The sequence below is a fragment of the Pristiophorus japonicus genome, chromosome 6, assembly GCF_044704955.1.
Source record: "Pristiophorus japonicus isolate sPriJap1 chromosome 6, sPriJap1.hap1, whole genome shotgun sequence".
NCBI classification, from domain to species: domain Eukaryota; kingdom Metazoa; phylum Chordata; class Chondrichthyes; family Pristiophoridae; genus Pristiophorus; species Pristiophorus japonicus.
Genome location: NC_091982.1, coordinates 261,332,947 through 261,351,779, shown reverse-complemented (window position 1 = coordinate 261,351,779; position 18,833 = coordinate 261,332,947). Strand labels below are relative to the sequence as shown.

Here is an 18,833-nt window from a genome sequence, read left to right as displayed (position 1 = left end):
CACTTGATCAGCTCCGCTGGGCAGGCCACATAGTTCACATGCCAGACACGAGACTCCCAAAGCAAGTGCTCTATTCGAAACTCCTTCACGGCAAATGAGCCAAAGGTGGGCAGCGGAAACGTTTCAAGGACACCCTCAAAGCATTCCTGATAAAGTGCAACATCCCCATTGACACCTGGGAGTCCCTGGCCAAAGACTGCCCGAAGTGGAGGAAGTGCATCCGGGAGGGTGCTGAGCACCTCGAGTCTCGTCGCCGAGAGCATGCAGAAATCAAGCGCAGGCAGCGGAAAGAGCGTGCGGCAAACCAGTCCCACCCTCCCCTTCCCTCAATGATTATCTGTCCCACCTGTGACAGAGACTGTGGTTCTCGTATTGGACTGTACAGCCACCTAAGAACTCATGTTTAGAGTGGAAGCAAGTCTTCCTCGATTCCGAGGGACTGCCTATGATGACACTCTGACCTAGGATAAAGCATTTTTTAATTGCACTTGTTGAGCTGTATATTCAAAATTCATAGATTTATGAATGTGATTTTCTTCATTAGGAAATAACCAGGAACCTTGGGCTGTGAATCTAAAATCCAGTGATTACCAATTACTGTGCCTGAATGGTGCACGGGCAGAAGTGTCTCATTGGAAGGATTGCAATTTGGCTAAGGTTCCATCACATGCCATTATGGTCCACCCTTCCACCTCCATCACAGCTGTCTTCGGGTTGCTTGATAAAGGACAGGTAAGTAGTTAAATTACTGTCTCACTACTTCAATTGCATTTGCAAGCAATAAAAGAACAATTATCAAAATAAACGTCTGACTAAACATGGAAGACTGAACAATGTGACTTTTGGCTGCTATCTCAACAACTGTAGATTAATCATCTCTTTAAATCCTGATCCTAGCCCTCTCTACTCTTACCTCAAACACCAACTGCGAGGAGTTTGTATTTTGTCGTCTCCAAGATTGTTATCATCTGTGCAGCTCCTTTGCCTCAGATCTCCCCAACCCGCCAACTTTGCCCCATCCACTCCGGTCCTGTATCTCCATCTTACTGGAGATTCTCCCCATTCTCCCAGCTTATCTTTATCCATAAACCTCTTCCTTTTCATCCCTTTCCTACTCAATTGCTGACCACTTAACTCCCCTTCCTGACCTCCATGTTAGCGGACATTGACAGCAGTTCCCTTTCAAAACTGCCATCATTGACCCCCTTCTCAAAATCCCACCATCGACACATCCACCGTCTACAACCACTGCCCTATTTCCAACCTGCCTTTTCTCTCTCGGATCCTTGAACCAGCTCCATGCCCATTCCTCCTGAAACTCCCTGTTTCAATCACTGCGGTCTGGCTTCTGGCGTTCTCCCAGCACTCGAATGACCGATGTCACGAATGATATTCTTTGTAACTGTGATCATAGTGCAATATCCTTTCTCATCTTCCTGGACTTTTCTATAATGTTTGACAGTTGATTGCATTATCCTTCTCTAATGACTCTTCTATCATCTAGCTCCATGGTTCTGCCCTTCCATGGTTTCATTTCTACCTATCCAAATCTACCTATGGCTGCTCTTCTCTCCCCACATTTATTTAGAGTTTCCAAGGATTGATCCTTGGTCCCTTTCTCTTCATTATCTACACACTGGCCCTTGGCAACCTGCTGAACATTGCCAGCTTCAACTGCCTCTGCTGTCAGACTGATGTTCAACATCAAGTTTTAGATATTATAACATCCTCCAGTTCAACATCAGAAATATTGAAGCCATTGCTTTCGACCCTGATATAAACTTCACTCCTATGCCATTACACACCTCCCCAGCCACTGTTTCAGGTTGAATCAGACCATTCACATCCTGCTGTACATTGCCAGCACTCTTCTCATTCAACTGCTGCTGTCAGACTGCAGCTTTAAATCCCATATCCTATCCATTACCAATACTTCTTATGTGAACGTCATCAACTTTGCCTGCCTCTGCCCCTACTTGACCCCTTTGTTGCTGAAATTATTTTACGTGCCTTTATTAGCTGCAGACTCAATTGCTCAAATGCTTTCCTCCATAAGCTCCAATTTGTCCAAAACTCTCCCACATATGTTCCGTTTCATCCCAAGTCTCACTTGCCCATTATTCCCATTATCACAGACTTAGATTGGTTCCTATCCCCTTAACGCATTAAATATTAAATAATTGTCCTCATCTTTTTAAATGCCTCACTGGCTTCCACTTGTCTCCACCAGCTCTTTGTCCTCTCTTGTGTGCTCTGTATTTCTGACTCCAGCCTTCTGTGCATTCCCCCCTCCTCTTGCCCTGCCATTTGTCGCAGAGCCTTCAGCAGCCTGGGTCCCACCCTTTGAAACATCCTTCCTAGACCTACCTCTCTGATCAAGCTGTTAGTCACTCGTCCTAATCTCTCCCTAGCCGACTTCTTGCTTGCGTCTATTTGTGAAGGGACCTTGGGATGTTTATTTATGAGTGGTGCTATGTGAATACAAACAGATAATGTTGTCAGTTGTGATCAAATAGGCTTACAGCATCCAGTGAGAATAATAGAAATTCCTGAAAACTTAATTTTTTTTGTGTACCAATTATCTTCCCGTGTTTTTTTAAACCTCCGCCCATACTATTGCACAGATCCTGAGGATGAGGCTGACAACCTGTTCCTCAATCGCTGTGCTCCGGAGCCACTCACAAGGACCTATGTCAGAGCAGCTTATTTGAAGAGAGAAATTTTGTCTTCTAATTCTCCTTCTTTCTCTGTGGAAAGAAACCAGCCCTTCACAGCAGGTTTTCCACCCTTCAGTAGCATAATTATGGTTACAAATTAAACGAAGTTAACCTTGGTCTGTTTAAAGGGTTAATGGCCATGCTAAAGTAGTGATTTTACTCAAGTTTGTTAGAACAGTGCTTCACCAAAGCAAATTAAACCCCATTGTGTGGGAATTGTCTATCCAAGGCACAGGGTGAAGCTCTGGAAATTTTTAACACATTAAAGGCTCTTGTCATTCTAAGTGTTTCAGACATATCTTGTGACAGACAGTTATAAAGCAGCAGTGTTGTTAGCTCTGGAACAGGTTTCCCACCTATCGTCAAGGTCACATTTTATGCATGTTTCCAGGAGATCAGATACCCTTGCCAGCAGTGTGCAGGTCTCAGCCACTGGCCATGTGCTGATTGGCAGGTTTATAGTCACATGTCGAGGCAGTTTGTTGAGTTTGTGTCACACACGACTGTTTGTAGGACTTTGGAAAGAGGAAACACAGCAGCAGCCTCGGAATCGCTCACCAATTAAAAGAGGCTTTATGTTTAAATCATTTTCCAAAAGTAGGTGAAACTAGATAAAATGACTAACTCATTCTGAAACTATCCATGAAAAATACCGATTTTCCATCAGTCTCTGATGAAGAGTCTCACTGGAGTGCACATGGAACAGGGCCAGGCTCCAGGGCATGAATCCTGAGATAAGAAAAAGCAGAATAATAAAATAGCTACTGAGATAACAACTGGAACAGCAGGCCAGATTTTATGACCCAGTTTATCCACTGCTGTCAGAATGGCAGTACCATTTTATGATTCTATAACCTGCAACCTACCATTTTATGGCTCAGTACATGTGACATCAACAAACTGCATCATTGTGCTGTGAATAACCAGTTTTAGTTGTATGAATATCGCATAATTTGTACTTTTGGTCAGAACTTCTGTTATGCTTGGTGCTTATTTGTCATTACTAAATACATTTACAGCTGATGTTCTCCAGGATATTTATGACATCTTATGCTTTCTAATATAACATTCTAATATAACAGGTACCTTGCTCCTGAAGCACATGTAGAATAAAAATCCACATTATTAGGGGAGGAGAGAGAGGGTGTTGTCCAGAATGATTTAAAAAAAAATCTAATAGGTGAATGTAAAACAAATAATTTAAATGCTAGGATGTAAATATGAAAACTTGATTTTGTTATAATAAAATTCAAATCTGTTGAGAATGAATAATAGATTCTGCTCACCCATTAGGGAACTGTGCTCAACAGAAGCAGGGGTCGGATAATCAGAGCTACAGTGTTTAGGGCGATCTATATTAATGACTTGAATGAAGGGACTGAGTGTAAAATGGAGAAAAATTGCAAAGTGCTGCAGTACAGCAGGACCTGGGGGTACTTGTGCATGAAACACAAAAGGTCAGTATGCAGGTACAGCAAGTGATCAGGAAGGCCAATGGTATCTTGGCCTTTATTGCAAAGGGGATGGAATATAAAAGCAGGGAAGTCTTGCTACAGTTATACAGGAGGCCACACCTGGAATAATGCATGCAGTTTTGGTTTCTATATTTAAGAAAGGCTATATTTGCTTTGGAGGCAGGTGAGAGAAGGTTCACTCGGTTGATTCCGGAGATGAAGGGGTTGACTTATGAGGAAAGGTTGAGTAGGTTGGGCCTCTATTCATTGGAATTCAGAAGAATGAGAGGTGATCTTATCTAAATGTATAAGATTATGAGGGGGCTTGACAAGGTGGATGCAGAGAGGATGTTTCCACTGATAGGGGAGACTAGAACTAGGGGGCATGGTCTTAGAATAAGGGGCCGCCCATTTAAAACTGAGGTGAGGAAGAATTTCTTCTGAGAGAGTTGTAAATCTATGGAATTCGCTGCCTCAGAGAGCTGTGGAAGTTGGGTCATTGAATAAATTTAAGACAGAGATAGACAGTTTCTTAACCGATAAGGGAATAAGGGGTTATGGGGAGCGGGCAGGGATGTCGACCTGCGTCCATGATTGGATCAGCCATGTTCATATTAAATGGCGGAGCAGGCTCAAGGGGCCGTATGGCCCACTCCTGCTCCTGCTCCTATTTCTTATGTTCTTATGACCTCTGACCATGCTTCTTTCAAGCAGGTCTCCCTTTGGGAGCGCAATATCGTAAATATGAGTGTATCCGGGATAGTTTCTTTGAACAGTACATTGCGGAACAAACCAGGGAGCAGGCTATCTTTGATCTAATACTGTGCAATAAAACAGGATTAATAAATGATCTGATAGTAAAGGATCCTCTAGGAATGAGAGACCATAATATGGTTGAATTTAAAATTCAGTTGGAGGGTGAGAAAGTTGGTTCTCAAACCAGGGTCTTCAGCTTAAATAAAGGAGACTACAAAGGTATGAGGGCAGAGTTGGCTAAAGTGGACTGGGAAAATAGATTAAAGTATGGGACGGTTGATGAACCGTGGTGTACATTTAAGGAGATATTTCACAACTCTCAAGAAAAGTATATTCCAGTGAGGAGGAAAGGGTGTAAGAGAAAGATAGCCATCCGTGGCTAACTAAAGAAATAAAGGACGGTATCCAATTAAAAACAAGGGCGTACAAAGTGGCCAAAACTAGTGGGAGGACAGAAGACTGGGAAGCTTTTAAAAGCCAGCAAAGAATGACTAAAAAAATGATTAATAAAGAAAAGATACACTATGAAAGTAAACTAGCACAAAATATAAAAACAGATAGCAAGAGGTTCTATAGGTATACAGGGCCCAATTTTGGCCAATACTTGCTCCAATCTTTTTTGGAATAAGTTGGTTTTTCTGGTGTAAGTCAAAAAAAATCATTTTCCCCAATAAACTTGCTCCAGAGTAACTTAGTTAGGTACGATTTTTTTTAGTTCAGTTTTTTTTTTCAAAAGGGGGCGTTCCCAGACACTTACGCCAGTTTTGACCATTTATGCCACTTTGGCCAGCGAAAACTTACTCCAAATCGACCTAGGTCAGCGTATGTGACCAGCTCTGAAAAGCAGGCAGTTAAGAAATCGGCGCAGGTAAGTAAGTAAGGACCTGCACCCAAGCAGCAAACATTACAAATAAAACTTCAAATAACTAAATAAAAATAAAGAACTGAGGTAAACAATTGATTAACAATTAAATATTTGAACTAAATCCTACCTTGGGCCGGGGAAGGCAGTGGGCCAGCCTGTATGGGAGGCCATTTGGCATGGGATAGGGCCGGCCGGCAAAGACACATCTGGAGGCTCGGGGTGGGGGGAGAGGCTGGGCTACCTGAGAGCAGACATGGCATCGGGAGACTAAACCGGGGGAGTGGGGGAGTGGGGGGGGGGAGAGGAAAGGCTGGGCTCAGCGGCATTGGGAGGGGGGGGAGGGAGAGGAGAGATTTTATTAAGACTCACACCTATTTCAAGCAGGAGCACTGGCTGTCCATTTCTAGGGCTACTCAAAAATCGAATCAGGTAGGGTTCTGGCAGCAAGCAGCAAGTACTTTTAAACTCAAACGGGGCTACACAGCGATGCACTTCAAAAATGACCGAGTGCCAAGTTTCGGCGGTACTGCACATGTGCAACCATTGGGGCCGACACCACTGCACATGCACGTCACGGCCGGCACTCGTTTCGGCGCAGGCCTGGAGGTCTGCCCCCCACTGATATATCTGCACCGTGCCAGGGCACTGGAGGCTCTGCGGAGCGGCCAGGATGGGGCCATTTTCTTTCAGGGCAGTTTATAGCGCACAACGGATCAGTGTGCCAAAAAAATGGCATGGTCAAAATTGGGCCCATAAATAGGAAAAGAGTGGCTAAAGTAAATGTTGGTCCCTTAGAGGACGAGACCGGGGAATTAGTAATGGGGAACATGGAGATGGCAGAAACTCTGAACAAATATTTTGTATCAGTCTTTACGGTAGAGGATACTAACAATATCCCAACAGTGGATAGTCAAGGGGCTATGGGGGGGAGGAACTTAACACAATCACAATCACTAAGGAGGCGGTACTCAATAGATAATGGGACTAAAGGCAGATAAATCCCCTGGACCTGATGGCTTGCATCCTAGAGTCTTAAGAGAAGTAGCGGCAGGGATAGTGGATGCATTGGTTGTAATTTACCAAAATTCCCTGGATTCTGGGGAGGTCCCAGCAGATTGGAAAACTGCAAATGTAACGCCCCTATTTAAAAAAGGAGGTAGATAAAAAGCAGGAAGCTATAGACCAGTTAGCCTAACATCTGTGGTTGAAAAATGTTGGAGTCCATTATTAAAGAAGCAGTAGCAGGACATTTGGAAAAGCATAATTCAGTCAGGCAGAGTCAGCATGGATTTATGAAGGGGAAGTCATGTTTGACAAATTTGCTGGGGTTCTTTGAGGATGTAACGAACAGGGTGGATAAAGGGGAACCAGTGGATGTGGTGTATTTGGACTTCCAGAAGGCATTTGACAAGGTGCCACATAAAAAGTTACTGCACAAGATAAAAGTTCATGGGGTTGGGGGTAATATATTAGCATGGATAGAGGATTGGCTAACTAACAGAAAACAGAAAGTCGGGATAAATGGTTCATTCTCTGGTTGGCAATCAGTAACTACTGGGGTGCCGCAGGGATCAGTGCTGGGACCCCAACTATTTACAATCTATATTAACGACTTGGAAGAAGGGAACGTAGCCAAGTTTGCTGACGATACAAATATGGGAGGAAAAGCAATGTGTGAGGAGGACACAAAAAATCTGCAAAAGGATATAGACAGGCTAGGTGAGGCACAATCTTTGGGTTAAATGGTAAGGCACTATTACTTTAATTAAAGCATTGGGTTACTGTGTGGCATTAGCTCTTCCATCACTGGTCTCTTTTTCGTCTCCCTGTACTTGATTCACCTCTGAGTCAGAACTCAAGTTTTTAAGTGCATAATCTGAACTCACCATCCAAGTACTCTGGGTGTGCTGCATTGTCAGAGGTGTTGCCATCTGCCTAATTCAATGGCTTAGGTAGACATTAAAGATTCTATGGTACTATTCAAGGAAAACAGGGAGTCCACTTGGTGTTCTGATCAACATTCCTCAATGTTATCTTTTGGTGGTATCTCATCTGCTGTGTCTTGAATGGGTGCCATTGCTTACCTACATGACAGTCACTGCCCTTCAAAGTAACCCAGTGTGTGTGTGAAGCATTTTGAGATGCGATCTAAATGCAAGTCTTTTCTTTTAGGCTTTCTTTGGGAACGAAAGCCACCCTAATGGCTTTAGAATGTTTAATTCATCGGCCTACGGTGGCAGCGATCTGCTCTTTAAAGATTCTACTGTTGAAATCATATCCGTTGGAGAGAATACTACTTATGAAGATTGGCTTGGAAAAAACTATCTGGAGGCAATTAAAAGGATTGAATGTTCTGGTGCAAGTGAGTTACCTACCTCTCAGCTTCTGTGATGGTCACACGTTACAGCGGAATGCCCCTTATTCCAATGCGATATTTCAGTGGTTGACTTGTAGTTTTTGATTGTCAGTTTTCTCCCCAAATCTACTCTCCTGAAGGCATAGATTCATATTGGATTGCAGTTCCGCAGGTGCCGGGCACTCTGGGGTACTTCAAGCAAGTGTTGGACATTTGCACACATCACTTAAGTGAATCTTGCTCATGTGCGAGTCCCGACAGTGAATATTGGCAGGCTGTTCGATAATCGGGAGCCATCACAGTTATTTCTGTCCACACACGCAGACTTCCAGCAGGGGGCTGGGTAGCTAGCAGGAGTAGGAACCCTGGCTATTTCTTGTTTCCCCGCCCTTACTAGCCTAGGAAGGCAGAGCTCAATTGTAGTCCTGATATGCTCACTTTGGATGATTTAAGTAACTTGACACAAACTAAGACTGAAACCTAGGATTCCCACCCCTTATGTCTCAGGTACACTGTCTTTACCACTGGGGGAAGTCCTATGTTTATAAAGTGCAGTCCATCTTGGGTAGCATATCATCACAGCAGTCAACTTACACTCTTCTCGCTCAAATATTCATTTTTACTTTGTTATATTTGGAGCCTTTGTTTTAAGGTATGTGTTAAAATAGTGCAGACAGCACTGCGTGTAAATGCTAAATAGTGCTGAGGGAATGAAAGCTGCTGGTATTTTCAGGCCCACAGCTTTCGCCCTGCTTCCCCTTTATTTTTACATAATATTCACTAGATTCCAAAATATAATTCATTGTGAAGGGCTTTGTGACCTTTTGACAATGTGATGAGACAATGGATGCTATATTGAAGATTTTATTTTTATTAAAAAATTAGATTTTTTTTTAAAAACTAGAATTTTCTCTCAAATTACGTATTTTTCTTCCAGTGATTCCATCCACGATGTCATCGCTGTTTCTGCTCATTATAATGCTGTACAGCTTCTTCATATAATCTCTGGTCCGTGATCTGCCACACTACCCGTTTCAAATCAAGAGATGTGCGGGCAATTCGTCCTTGTTGAACCGAACTATTCGAGGAGAGGAACTGAAACAAAAACACAAATACTCTGCATCAGACAGAATGAGTTCTCAATTTAAACTGCTGCAGAGCTGTAACAATACGGACATTAAACGCAATAAAGAACACTTCGTTTCCCTGAGCTCGGTGATGTCACGATAGCTCACAAAGGCGGCACAGAGCAGCTGATTTAAGAAGAGTAATTTGTAGATTTAAACGTGTTATTTGTGCAAGTGGTAGAAAAATGATTTGGGGTTGATCATGACTGTTTAAAGAGAAGATTTGTATGTAGTAATTTATTAGCTGCACTCAGTTCTTGTTACTTATTGGCAGTGTTTCTGCGAAAGCAGATGCGACATCACCGTGTGTGCATTGCTCATTATCTACTGGTATAAATACTGCTGTAGAAATACTTATTTGATACTGTTTACATATAATGGAACAACTTTATACATCAGTGATTTATGCAGAATGCTTTAAAATGTAGGTATGGCTTATGCAACATTTTCAGTAGAACCTGTTTGAAGCATTCCTATTTAAGCAAATGTGTCAGAGCATAAACAATTGCCTGTTACTTATCCTGTGCATACCTTCTCTAAAGGCAATAGTCATATCAGTGTATATGCAATTGCTTGTTACACAATGGTATCATACCTTCTCTTATAAGTAGAATTGTTCTCCCCAGCAGTCGTCATAGTTGCTTTGTTTATGACAGCTTCTACTCACTAACATTTATTAGTTAGATGCAAAGTTCCTGCAAACCTTCTAGTTTTTCTTTGCAGGAACTTTGGTGAATATCCCCGAAATACTATTCACTAATTATTTTAGGAGAAAAAAATTGCAGCTGTGCTCGAAAGTAGAAATGGAATAGTAAAGAAACCAGACCCGGGTAACGGAGCAGATAGACATGACTTGTGGCAGTCCTGAAAAATGAAAAAATTGGAAGGTAATGAGGAAAGGGCAAGGGGGCAGGACTAAGTGGAGAGCTGGCACAGATGCAGTTGGCTGAATAGGTTCCTTCGGCACTGTAAAATCCTATGAGGCACAATTTCTAGCAGTACTATTTAAAGCTCTCATTTTCCAAGACGCACCCTTGTTGTAAATAAACTAGCAAATGTTGGAGTTCACGTGTGAAAAATAATCAGTCAGTTTCCTATTTTCCCCAGGGGCATGTCATTCAGTTCTGATACTTGGCTTTCAATCCAGTCTCTTCTGGATGTAAGAATCCTAAGAAAATGAGCTTGGGCAAACTAAATATGGACATGAATCCACAACACAAAACTGCTCATAAATTTGGTCGCAGTTGACAGCTTGCTCAAAGCGTCCACAAGAATGGGTTAGGAAATGACTAGTGCACCCAGGGCTACACTTCAGAGGGTGGTCCAGGGCACATTATTGGAACCGTGTAGAGGGAGCTTTGCTCTTTATCTAATCTATACTGCATCTGATTAGCTTGACGCAGATACTGGATGCTATTTTAGTATCTATGCCAGATTTTTACTACTTTGATGCTATGCTATCAGCTACAACGGCCCAGAATTTGCGGTCAGTGGCAAAACAAAGGCGTTCACTGCTAGCCCCGACGTAAGCTTCACACAAAGATCTCGATCTGTTTCCAGATGTTAGGGGTTTCCGACGCGTAATTCAAATCAACGTAGTGGGAATCCCATAGCGTGAGCTACTAGGACGTTAATAAGCTGTCTAAGTAGCCAATCAAAATGCAGAATCTCTCAGAAAGCAAACCAGGAAGTGAATAAGCTCTTCAAACTTTTAAACAATGTTAGAGAGCAAAGAAAAGATCGAGGCTCTCACATGGGGAAAAGGCAAAACTGAAATAAAGATTAAACATTTAAATTTTTTATTAAAATGAATAAATTTGACACTGCACAAAATTAAAATTAATTTTTCAGGGCCATAAGCTTTTAGCAATCAATACGCTGTTAAAACCCCAGTTACACCTAGTGACTTTGGGTTTAACAGCATAATTATTGCAGAAGAGCCAAAGTTGATCAATTTCCATGATTTGGTGGGCCGCGGTCACAACGCTACCTGCGGAGGAGCAGTGAATGACCAACCGCAACTTCAGGATTTTTCCATTAGGCTGCACACGCGCTAAATCCTTGAAGTTGCGGTCAGTTTCAAAGGCAAAATGACAGTGAACACTGCCAGTTCACCATCATCAGGACCCCAAATGTTGGTCCAATGTGTCCGGTCTGTGATTCAGTTCGTTCGATGATCTTGGTGAGCCCAATAACAAAATTAACGTTTCTAACATTAACACTAACCTTTCTGTGGCTGCTATAGTTTCAAAAATATTTATTTCCCACCAATTGGCTCTCAGGCCACCCAGAGCCATACATCATTTACCAGCTACAAGGTTGACAACAACGGTCAACATGTACTCTGGCCAGGCCAAAGTATGCCAAACTTTCCAGAGAATGTTGGTTTACAAACAAGAGCTTAATATCCCTTTTGTTTACAAGTTAGTGGTAAATTGTACAGTACTGCTAGAGAGCCGAATGATGTTATTCTTATGAGAACATATTGCAAAAAAGGGCAACAATGGCAGTCTAAGTCTGTAGAAGCACTTTTAATAAATACTTCAAGTATTCACAGGTATTTAATTTTTCTTTTCAAACAATTTTACTAATTTCCCCATTTTCAGCGTTCTCGTATTTAAAAGCAGCAATTAACGGAGTAGACATGGTGGGATAATGCATCCTCCTGGACTGTGCCCTTTGATGTGTTTTTGACAGTATTATGCTCGATTTACAACTTGAGTTCAATGTCAACGGCCACTCTTGTAAGTGGATCTCACTCCCTTACGAACCAAAGTCTGCCCAATATCTAGGTAACTGTAGTGAGACCCAGGATTGAACAGAGAACTCTCGTCACTACATTCTGGCATACTGGAAAATATCACATGCCATCGCGTGATACTCTCATTTTTGAATTAAATATACACTCATCAAACCAAGGCTCAAGCTGTGAACTAACATTGAACAGGTCAGTTAACAGTACTCAGTACAAACCGTGTATTTACTGTAATTTACAAACTTTACAATCTTCCTTGAAATGTCAAAACAAATAATCTTTTAACAAGTTTGGTCACTGACTTTTTACATGGCAAAAGGTTATTATGGAACCACTGTCTACTTATGGAGCTAGTCTTCCTGCTAGCTTTAGACTGACAGCCAAGTAGCATAATGTCAAACATTGATATATCATTCAATATCCTTTGAACATATACTGATACCAAGGACAATGGACAACTGCCTATTGCGTAATTACATTAGATTAATGTCAATTATCTAGGATATTTGTCAACACAAGTACATATGAATTTTTCAGTAACGTACAGACTTTTTACTAATCCTCTGTCTAAACATGGATCAAATAAATAAACTAGAATGTCTTGATTTATTGATATGCATCAAATACTTTAAACTAATAGACAGGTCCCACCTCGGAAAAAGGAGAACAATGAAATCAAACAGACTAAGTACCTGAACAATGCGTATCTCTGCTTCGCCCCGAGGAGTGAAAATGAGCTGGACTATAGAAACTGAACAATGACTGGTCTCACCTGCGAGTGTAATGTCCACCAAGAATCCGATTCATAATCGGAGACAAAATGCATGTATTTTTGTCTCAGCCACTTATCATTTGTCTCAGCACATTGTTCACAGACTGATGGGAGACCTTTTTCTTTCAGTCTCCACTAAGCATTTGCTAAACAGACTAAAAATAAAACAGAAATGGTTACACTGACAGCAATGGGAAGTATACGATTGGAAAGCTTCTCAGCTTGCATCATCTTAGCTGGTACATTCCACTGTTCCTGCAGCTGAAATCAGTGACCCAAAATTTGAGAGAAATCCTATGAATAGCAACATTTTGGAAGACAGATTTTTTAAAGCCAGCAAGCACCGAGCACTTGTGATAAGGCTAGGTATTTACTGCTCATTTCAATTACACCATGTTTCTTTTTAAAGTAGATACGCTGTTGCGGTATAGAACATAGGACAGGTCCCACTCGCTGTGGCGTCCTCGTTGAGTTGAGTGAATGCTTGTGGTTGAGAACTTGAAACGGGATATATCCTGGCACCATTTATGTTCCAAGAGGCCTTTTTCTAAGTTTGTAGCTCTCACAATGCCCAGTAACCTTATACTAGCACCCCTTTCAGTACCTTTATCATCAAGAGGCTCTTTGTTTAAACTACACAGGTATTGCTTGGGAATCATGCCAAAATACAACATTTCTTCAAATGCTTAATGTATTTCCCCCCCCCAGCCCTCCGCCCAGTTATCTCCAATATCAATATCCAAATCTGATGATTCAAAGGCGATGTTTAATTACAGCTCCTCTGTCTGTACCCTGCCTTCTTCACTGGTTTCACAATTTGTCACAACATATTGTTCTGGAGCTTTTTCTGTTTTTGATTTATTTAATATATCATTGATACTCTCAGTCTCCTCAGGAGAATAGGATAGCAGAGTATTTCACACCGAACTTACCGCAGGAGAACCCCCACACACACTCTACACCTCAATGTTTAACCGTTACTAACTCAATCGTGCAGCCACATTTGGAATGCTTTGTGCAATTTTGATCATATTATTTGCAAAAGGGATACTGAAGCAGGTTCAGAGCACAAGGAGAATAATTGCAGGACTCAAATGATAAATGGTGTAGAACGCCAACATCTGCTCCGATTGGAGGACTGACCGAGAATAAGGGCCAGGTCTTTATAATTCTAAAGAGACAATATACTTGTCAATACATTGTTTAACCAGAGGATGTGAGAATAAAATAAATCATCAAATGAGGAAAGCTCCTCACTGGTTCAACATGCGACTTCCAGGGACGTCCCAGGTTCAATCCCTGATCTGTGCTGAATTAACCACATAGAATATACAACACCGAAACCCAACCAGTCTGTGCTGCTGTTTCTACTCAACACAAGTCTCCCATTCCATCGACCTCAGCTCAGCCTTTCAGCATATCTTTCTATTCCTTCCTCGTGTACTCAGCTAGTTTATTTCAAAATGAAAAGTCCCAGCCCGTATTTTATGCATGCATACATACTTTTAGTTAAAACCGACCTCATCTGGAGCAGCAGTAGGTTTACGAACATATGAAAAAAAAGACCAACTGGCCCATCCCGGCAGACATGCACTCTACCTGCATCATGACCCCTCCCCCTTTCTCCACCCCCACTCCCTCACCCCAGTCAAGCAAACTTTTTGGACAGGCAACAAAAGGAAACACAGTAAACCAATTTAGGAAAGGTACTCTGGGAAATTCATTGCTAACCCCCAATCAAGCTGCCTTCATGAGGCTACAGTAATCTAGATTTCCCATTCATATCTAGCTCATTAAGTTATGGTATTGTTGGTGAAATTAATTTACTTTACTCTTATGCCACACTCATGTTGGAGTAGAGTTTGAAACACCAACAGCTGTCCAGGATCAATCTCAACAGGCGAGCTGAATGAATTTTGAAAGACTATGCAACTACAGGGGCATCAGAGCCAAGCCCAAATAGCACTGGGTAGCAATCAGGAATAGCAACCTTTTCCATCTGTAGCCTAGGAACACAGAAGCCAAGTGTAGAATACCTATCCTACTGAGATCAGCACGGCCCAGGATTGAACCTGAGACTTTCCTGGTCTGAATTACTCAGCACCAAACTAACCAGTAAAGTTATCGGTGGCACGCTGAACTTTTTATTCCTGACTTTTGTTCTTTTTCTACCCCACTTACATTCCACTGCACCGCACACTTATCTATGACCAGGATGGGGAGGTATGCTGTTCTCCAAGCTCTGTAAGGTTCCTGCTCCAGTACTACCGAGTTAATTCATCCTTTAATTTTCTCTACTTCTAGAAACATAGAAAATAGGTGCAGGAGTAGGCCATTCGGCCCTTCGAGCCTGCACCACCATTCAATAAGATCATGGCTGATCATTCACCTCAGTACCCCTTTCCTGCTTTCTCTCCATACCCCTTGATCCCTTTAGCCGTAAGGGCCATATTTAATTCCCTCTTGAATATATCCAATGAACTGGCATCAACAACTCTCTGCGGCAGGGAATTCCACAGGTTAACAACTCTCTGAGTGAAGGAGTTTCTCCTCATCTCAGCCCTAAATGGCTTACCCCTTATCATTGGACTGTGTCCCTTGGTTTTGGGCTTCCCTAACATCAGGAACATTCTTCCTGCACCTAACCTGTCCAGTCCCGTCAGAATTTTATATGTTTCTATGAGATCCTCTCTCATCATTCTAAATTCCAGTGAATACAGGCCCAGTCGATCCAGTCTCTCCTCATATGTCAGTCCTGCCATCCCGGGAATCAGTCTGGTGAACTTTCGCTGCACTCCCTCAATAGCAAGAATGTCCTTTCTCAGATTAGGAGACCAAAACTGAACACAATATTCCAGGTGTGGCCTCACCAAGGCCCTGTACAACTGCAGTAAGACCTCCCTGCTCCTATACTCAAATCCCCTAGCTATGAAGGCCAACAGACCATTTGCCTTCCTCACCGCCTGCTGTACCTGCATGCCAACTTTCAATGACTGATGTACCATGACACCCAAGTCTCGTCACACCTCCCCTTTTCCTAATCTGCCACCATTCAGATAATAGTCTGCCTTTGTGTTTTTGCCACCAAATTGGATAAACTCACATTTATCCACATTATACTGCATCTGCCATGCATTTGCCCACTCACCTAACCTGTCCAAGTCACTCTGCAGCCTCCTCACAGCTCACACTGCCACCCACCTTAGTGTCATCTGCAAACTTGGAGATATTACACTCAATTCCTTTATCTAAATCATTGATGTATATTGTAACTAGCTGTGGTCCCAGCACGGAGCCCTGCGGCACCCCACTAGGCACTGCCTGCCATTCTGAAAACGACCCGTTTATCCCAACTCTCTGCTTCCTGTCTGCCAACCAATTCTCTATCCACGTCAATACATTACCCCCAATACCATGTGCTTTAATTTTGCACACCAATCTCGTGTGGGACCTTGTCAAAGCCTTTTGAAAGTCCAAATACACCACATCCACTGGTTCACCCTTGTCTACTCTACTAGTTACATCCTCAAAAAATTCTAGATTTGTTAAGCATGATTTCCCTTTCATAAATCCATGCTGACTTGGACCGATCCTGTCACTGCTTTCCAAAAACGCTGCTATTTCATCTTTAATAATTGATTCCAACATTTGCTCCACTACTGATGTCAGGCTAACCAATCTATAATTTTCTCTCCTTCCTTTTTTAAAAAAGTGGTGTTATATCCTCCAGTCCATAGGAACTGATCCAGAGTTGATAGACTGTTGGAAAATGATCACCAATGCATCTACTATTTCGAGGGCCACTTCCTTAAGTACTCTGGGATGCAGACTATCAGGGCCCTGGGGATTTACCTGCCTTCAATCCCATCAATTTCCCTAAACACAATTTCCCGCCTAATAAAGATTTCCTTCAGTTCCTCCTTCTCACTAGACCCTCGGTCCCCTAGTATTTCTCAAAGGTTATTTATGTCTTCCTTCGTGAAGACAGAACCAAAGTATTTGTTCAACTGGTCTGCCATTTCTTTGTTCCCCATTATAAATTCACCTGATTCTGACTGCAAGAGACCTACGTTTGTCTTCACTAATCTTTTTCTCTTCACATATCTATAGAAGCTTTTGCAGTCAGTTTTTATATTCCCAGCAAGTTTCCTCTTATACTCTATTTCCCCCATCCTAATTAAACCCTTTGTCCTCCTTTGCTGAATTTTAAATTTCTCCCAGTCCTCAGGCTTGCTGCTTTTTCTGGCCAATTTATATGCCTCTTCCTTGGATTTAACACTATCCTTAATTTCCCTTGTTAGCCACGGTTGAGCCACCTTCCCCATTTTATTTTTACTCCAGACAGGGATGTACAATTGTTGAAGTTCATCCATGTGATCTTTAAACGTTTGTCGTTGCCTACCCACCGTTAACCCTTTAAGTATCATTCGCCAGTCTATTCGAGTCTCATACCATCGAAGTTACCTTTCCTTAAGTTCAGGACCCTAGTCTCTGAATTAACTGTGTCACTCTCCATCTTAATAAAGAATTCTACCATATTATGGTCACTCTTCCCCAAGGGGCCTCGTACAACAAGATTGCTAATTAGTCCTTTCCATTACACATCACCCAGTCTAGGATGGCCAGCTCTCTAGTTAGTTCCTCGACATATTGATCTAGAAAACTATCCCTAAAACACTCCAGGAAATCCTCCTCCACCGTATTGCTATCAGTTTGGTTAGCCCAATCTATATGTAGATTAAAGTCGCCCATGATAACTGCTGTACCTTTATTGCACGCATCCCTAATTTCTTGTTTGATGCTGTCCCCAACCTCACTACTACTGTTTGGTGGTCTGTACACCACTCTCACTATCGTTTTCTGTCCTTTGGTATTCCGCAGCTCCACCCATACAGATTCCACATCATCCAAGCTAATGTCCTTCCTTACTATTGCATTAATTTCCTCTTTAACCAGCAAAGCTACCCACCTCCTTTTCTTTTCTGTCTATCCTTCCTGAATGTTGAATACCCCTGGATGTTGAGTTCCCAGCCTTGATCACCCTGGAGCCATGTCTCCGTGATGCCAATTATATCATATTCGTTAATTGCTGCCTGCGCAGTTAATTCATCCACCTTATTACGGATACTCCTCACATTGAGGCACAGAGCCTTCAGACTTGTCTTTTTAACACACTTTGCTCCTTTAGAATTTTGCTGTAATGTGGCCTTTTTTGCTTTTGGCCTTGGGTTTCTCTGCCCTCCACTTTTACTTTTCTTCTTTCTATCTTTTGCTTCTGCCCCCATTCTACTTCCCTCTGTCTCCCTGCATAGGTTCCCATCCCCCTACCATATTAGTTTAACCCTTCCCCAACAGTACTAGCAAACACTCCCCCAAGGACATTGGTTCCGGTCCTGCCCAGGTGCAGACCATCCGGTTTGTACTGGTCCCACCTCCCCCAGAACCAGTTCCAATGTCCCACGAATTTGAATCCCTCCCTTCTGCACCACTCCTCAAGCCATGCATTCATCTTAGCTATCCTGCAATTCCTACTCTGACTAGCACGTGGCACTGGTAGCAATCCTGAGATTACTACCTTTGAGGTACTACTTTTAAAATTTAACTCCTAGCTCCCTAAATTCAGCTTGTAGGACCTCATCCTGTTTTTTACCTTTATTATTGGTACCTGTATGCACCACGACAACTGGCTGTTCACCCTCCCCCTCCAAAATGTCCTGCAGCCGCTCAGAGACATCCTTGACCCTTGCAACATACCATCCTGGAGTCTCGATTGCGGCCACAGAAACGTCTATTTATTCCCCTTACAATAGAATCCCCTACCACTATAGCTCTCCCAATACTTTTCCTGCCCTTCTGTGCAGCAGAGCCACACACGGTGCCATGAACTTGGCTGCTGCTGCCCTCCCCTGATGAGTCATCCCCCCAATAGTACCCAAAACAGTATTGTTTTGGAGGGGGATGACCGCAGGGGACCCCTGCACTACCTTCCTTCCACTGCTCTTCCTGCTGGTCAGCCATTCCCTGTCTGTGT

At 42.6% G+C, this 18,833-nt stretch overlaps 1 protein-coding gene across 1 annotated transcript in view; it reads left to right on the top strand.

Moving 5' to 3' along the window:
• Positions 1-9,790, top strand: part of meltf (melanotransferrin) — a 69,346-nt gene extending 59,556 nt beyond the window's left edge. Inside the window, exons 14-16 of the mRNA XM_070883907.1 lie at positions 545-732; positions 7,965-8,154; positions 9,086-9,790. Coding sequence (XP_070740008.1) covers positions 545-732; positions 7,965-8,154; positions 9,086-9,150 — 443 coding nt within the window. The 3' untranslated portion in view covers positions 9,151-9,790. The remainder of the gene's footprint in view (positions 1-544; positions 733-7,964; positions 8,155-9,085) is intronic.
• The last annotated feature ends 9,043 nt before the right edge of the window (positions 9,791-18,833 follow it).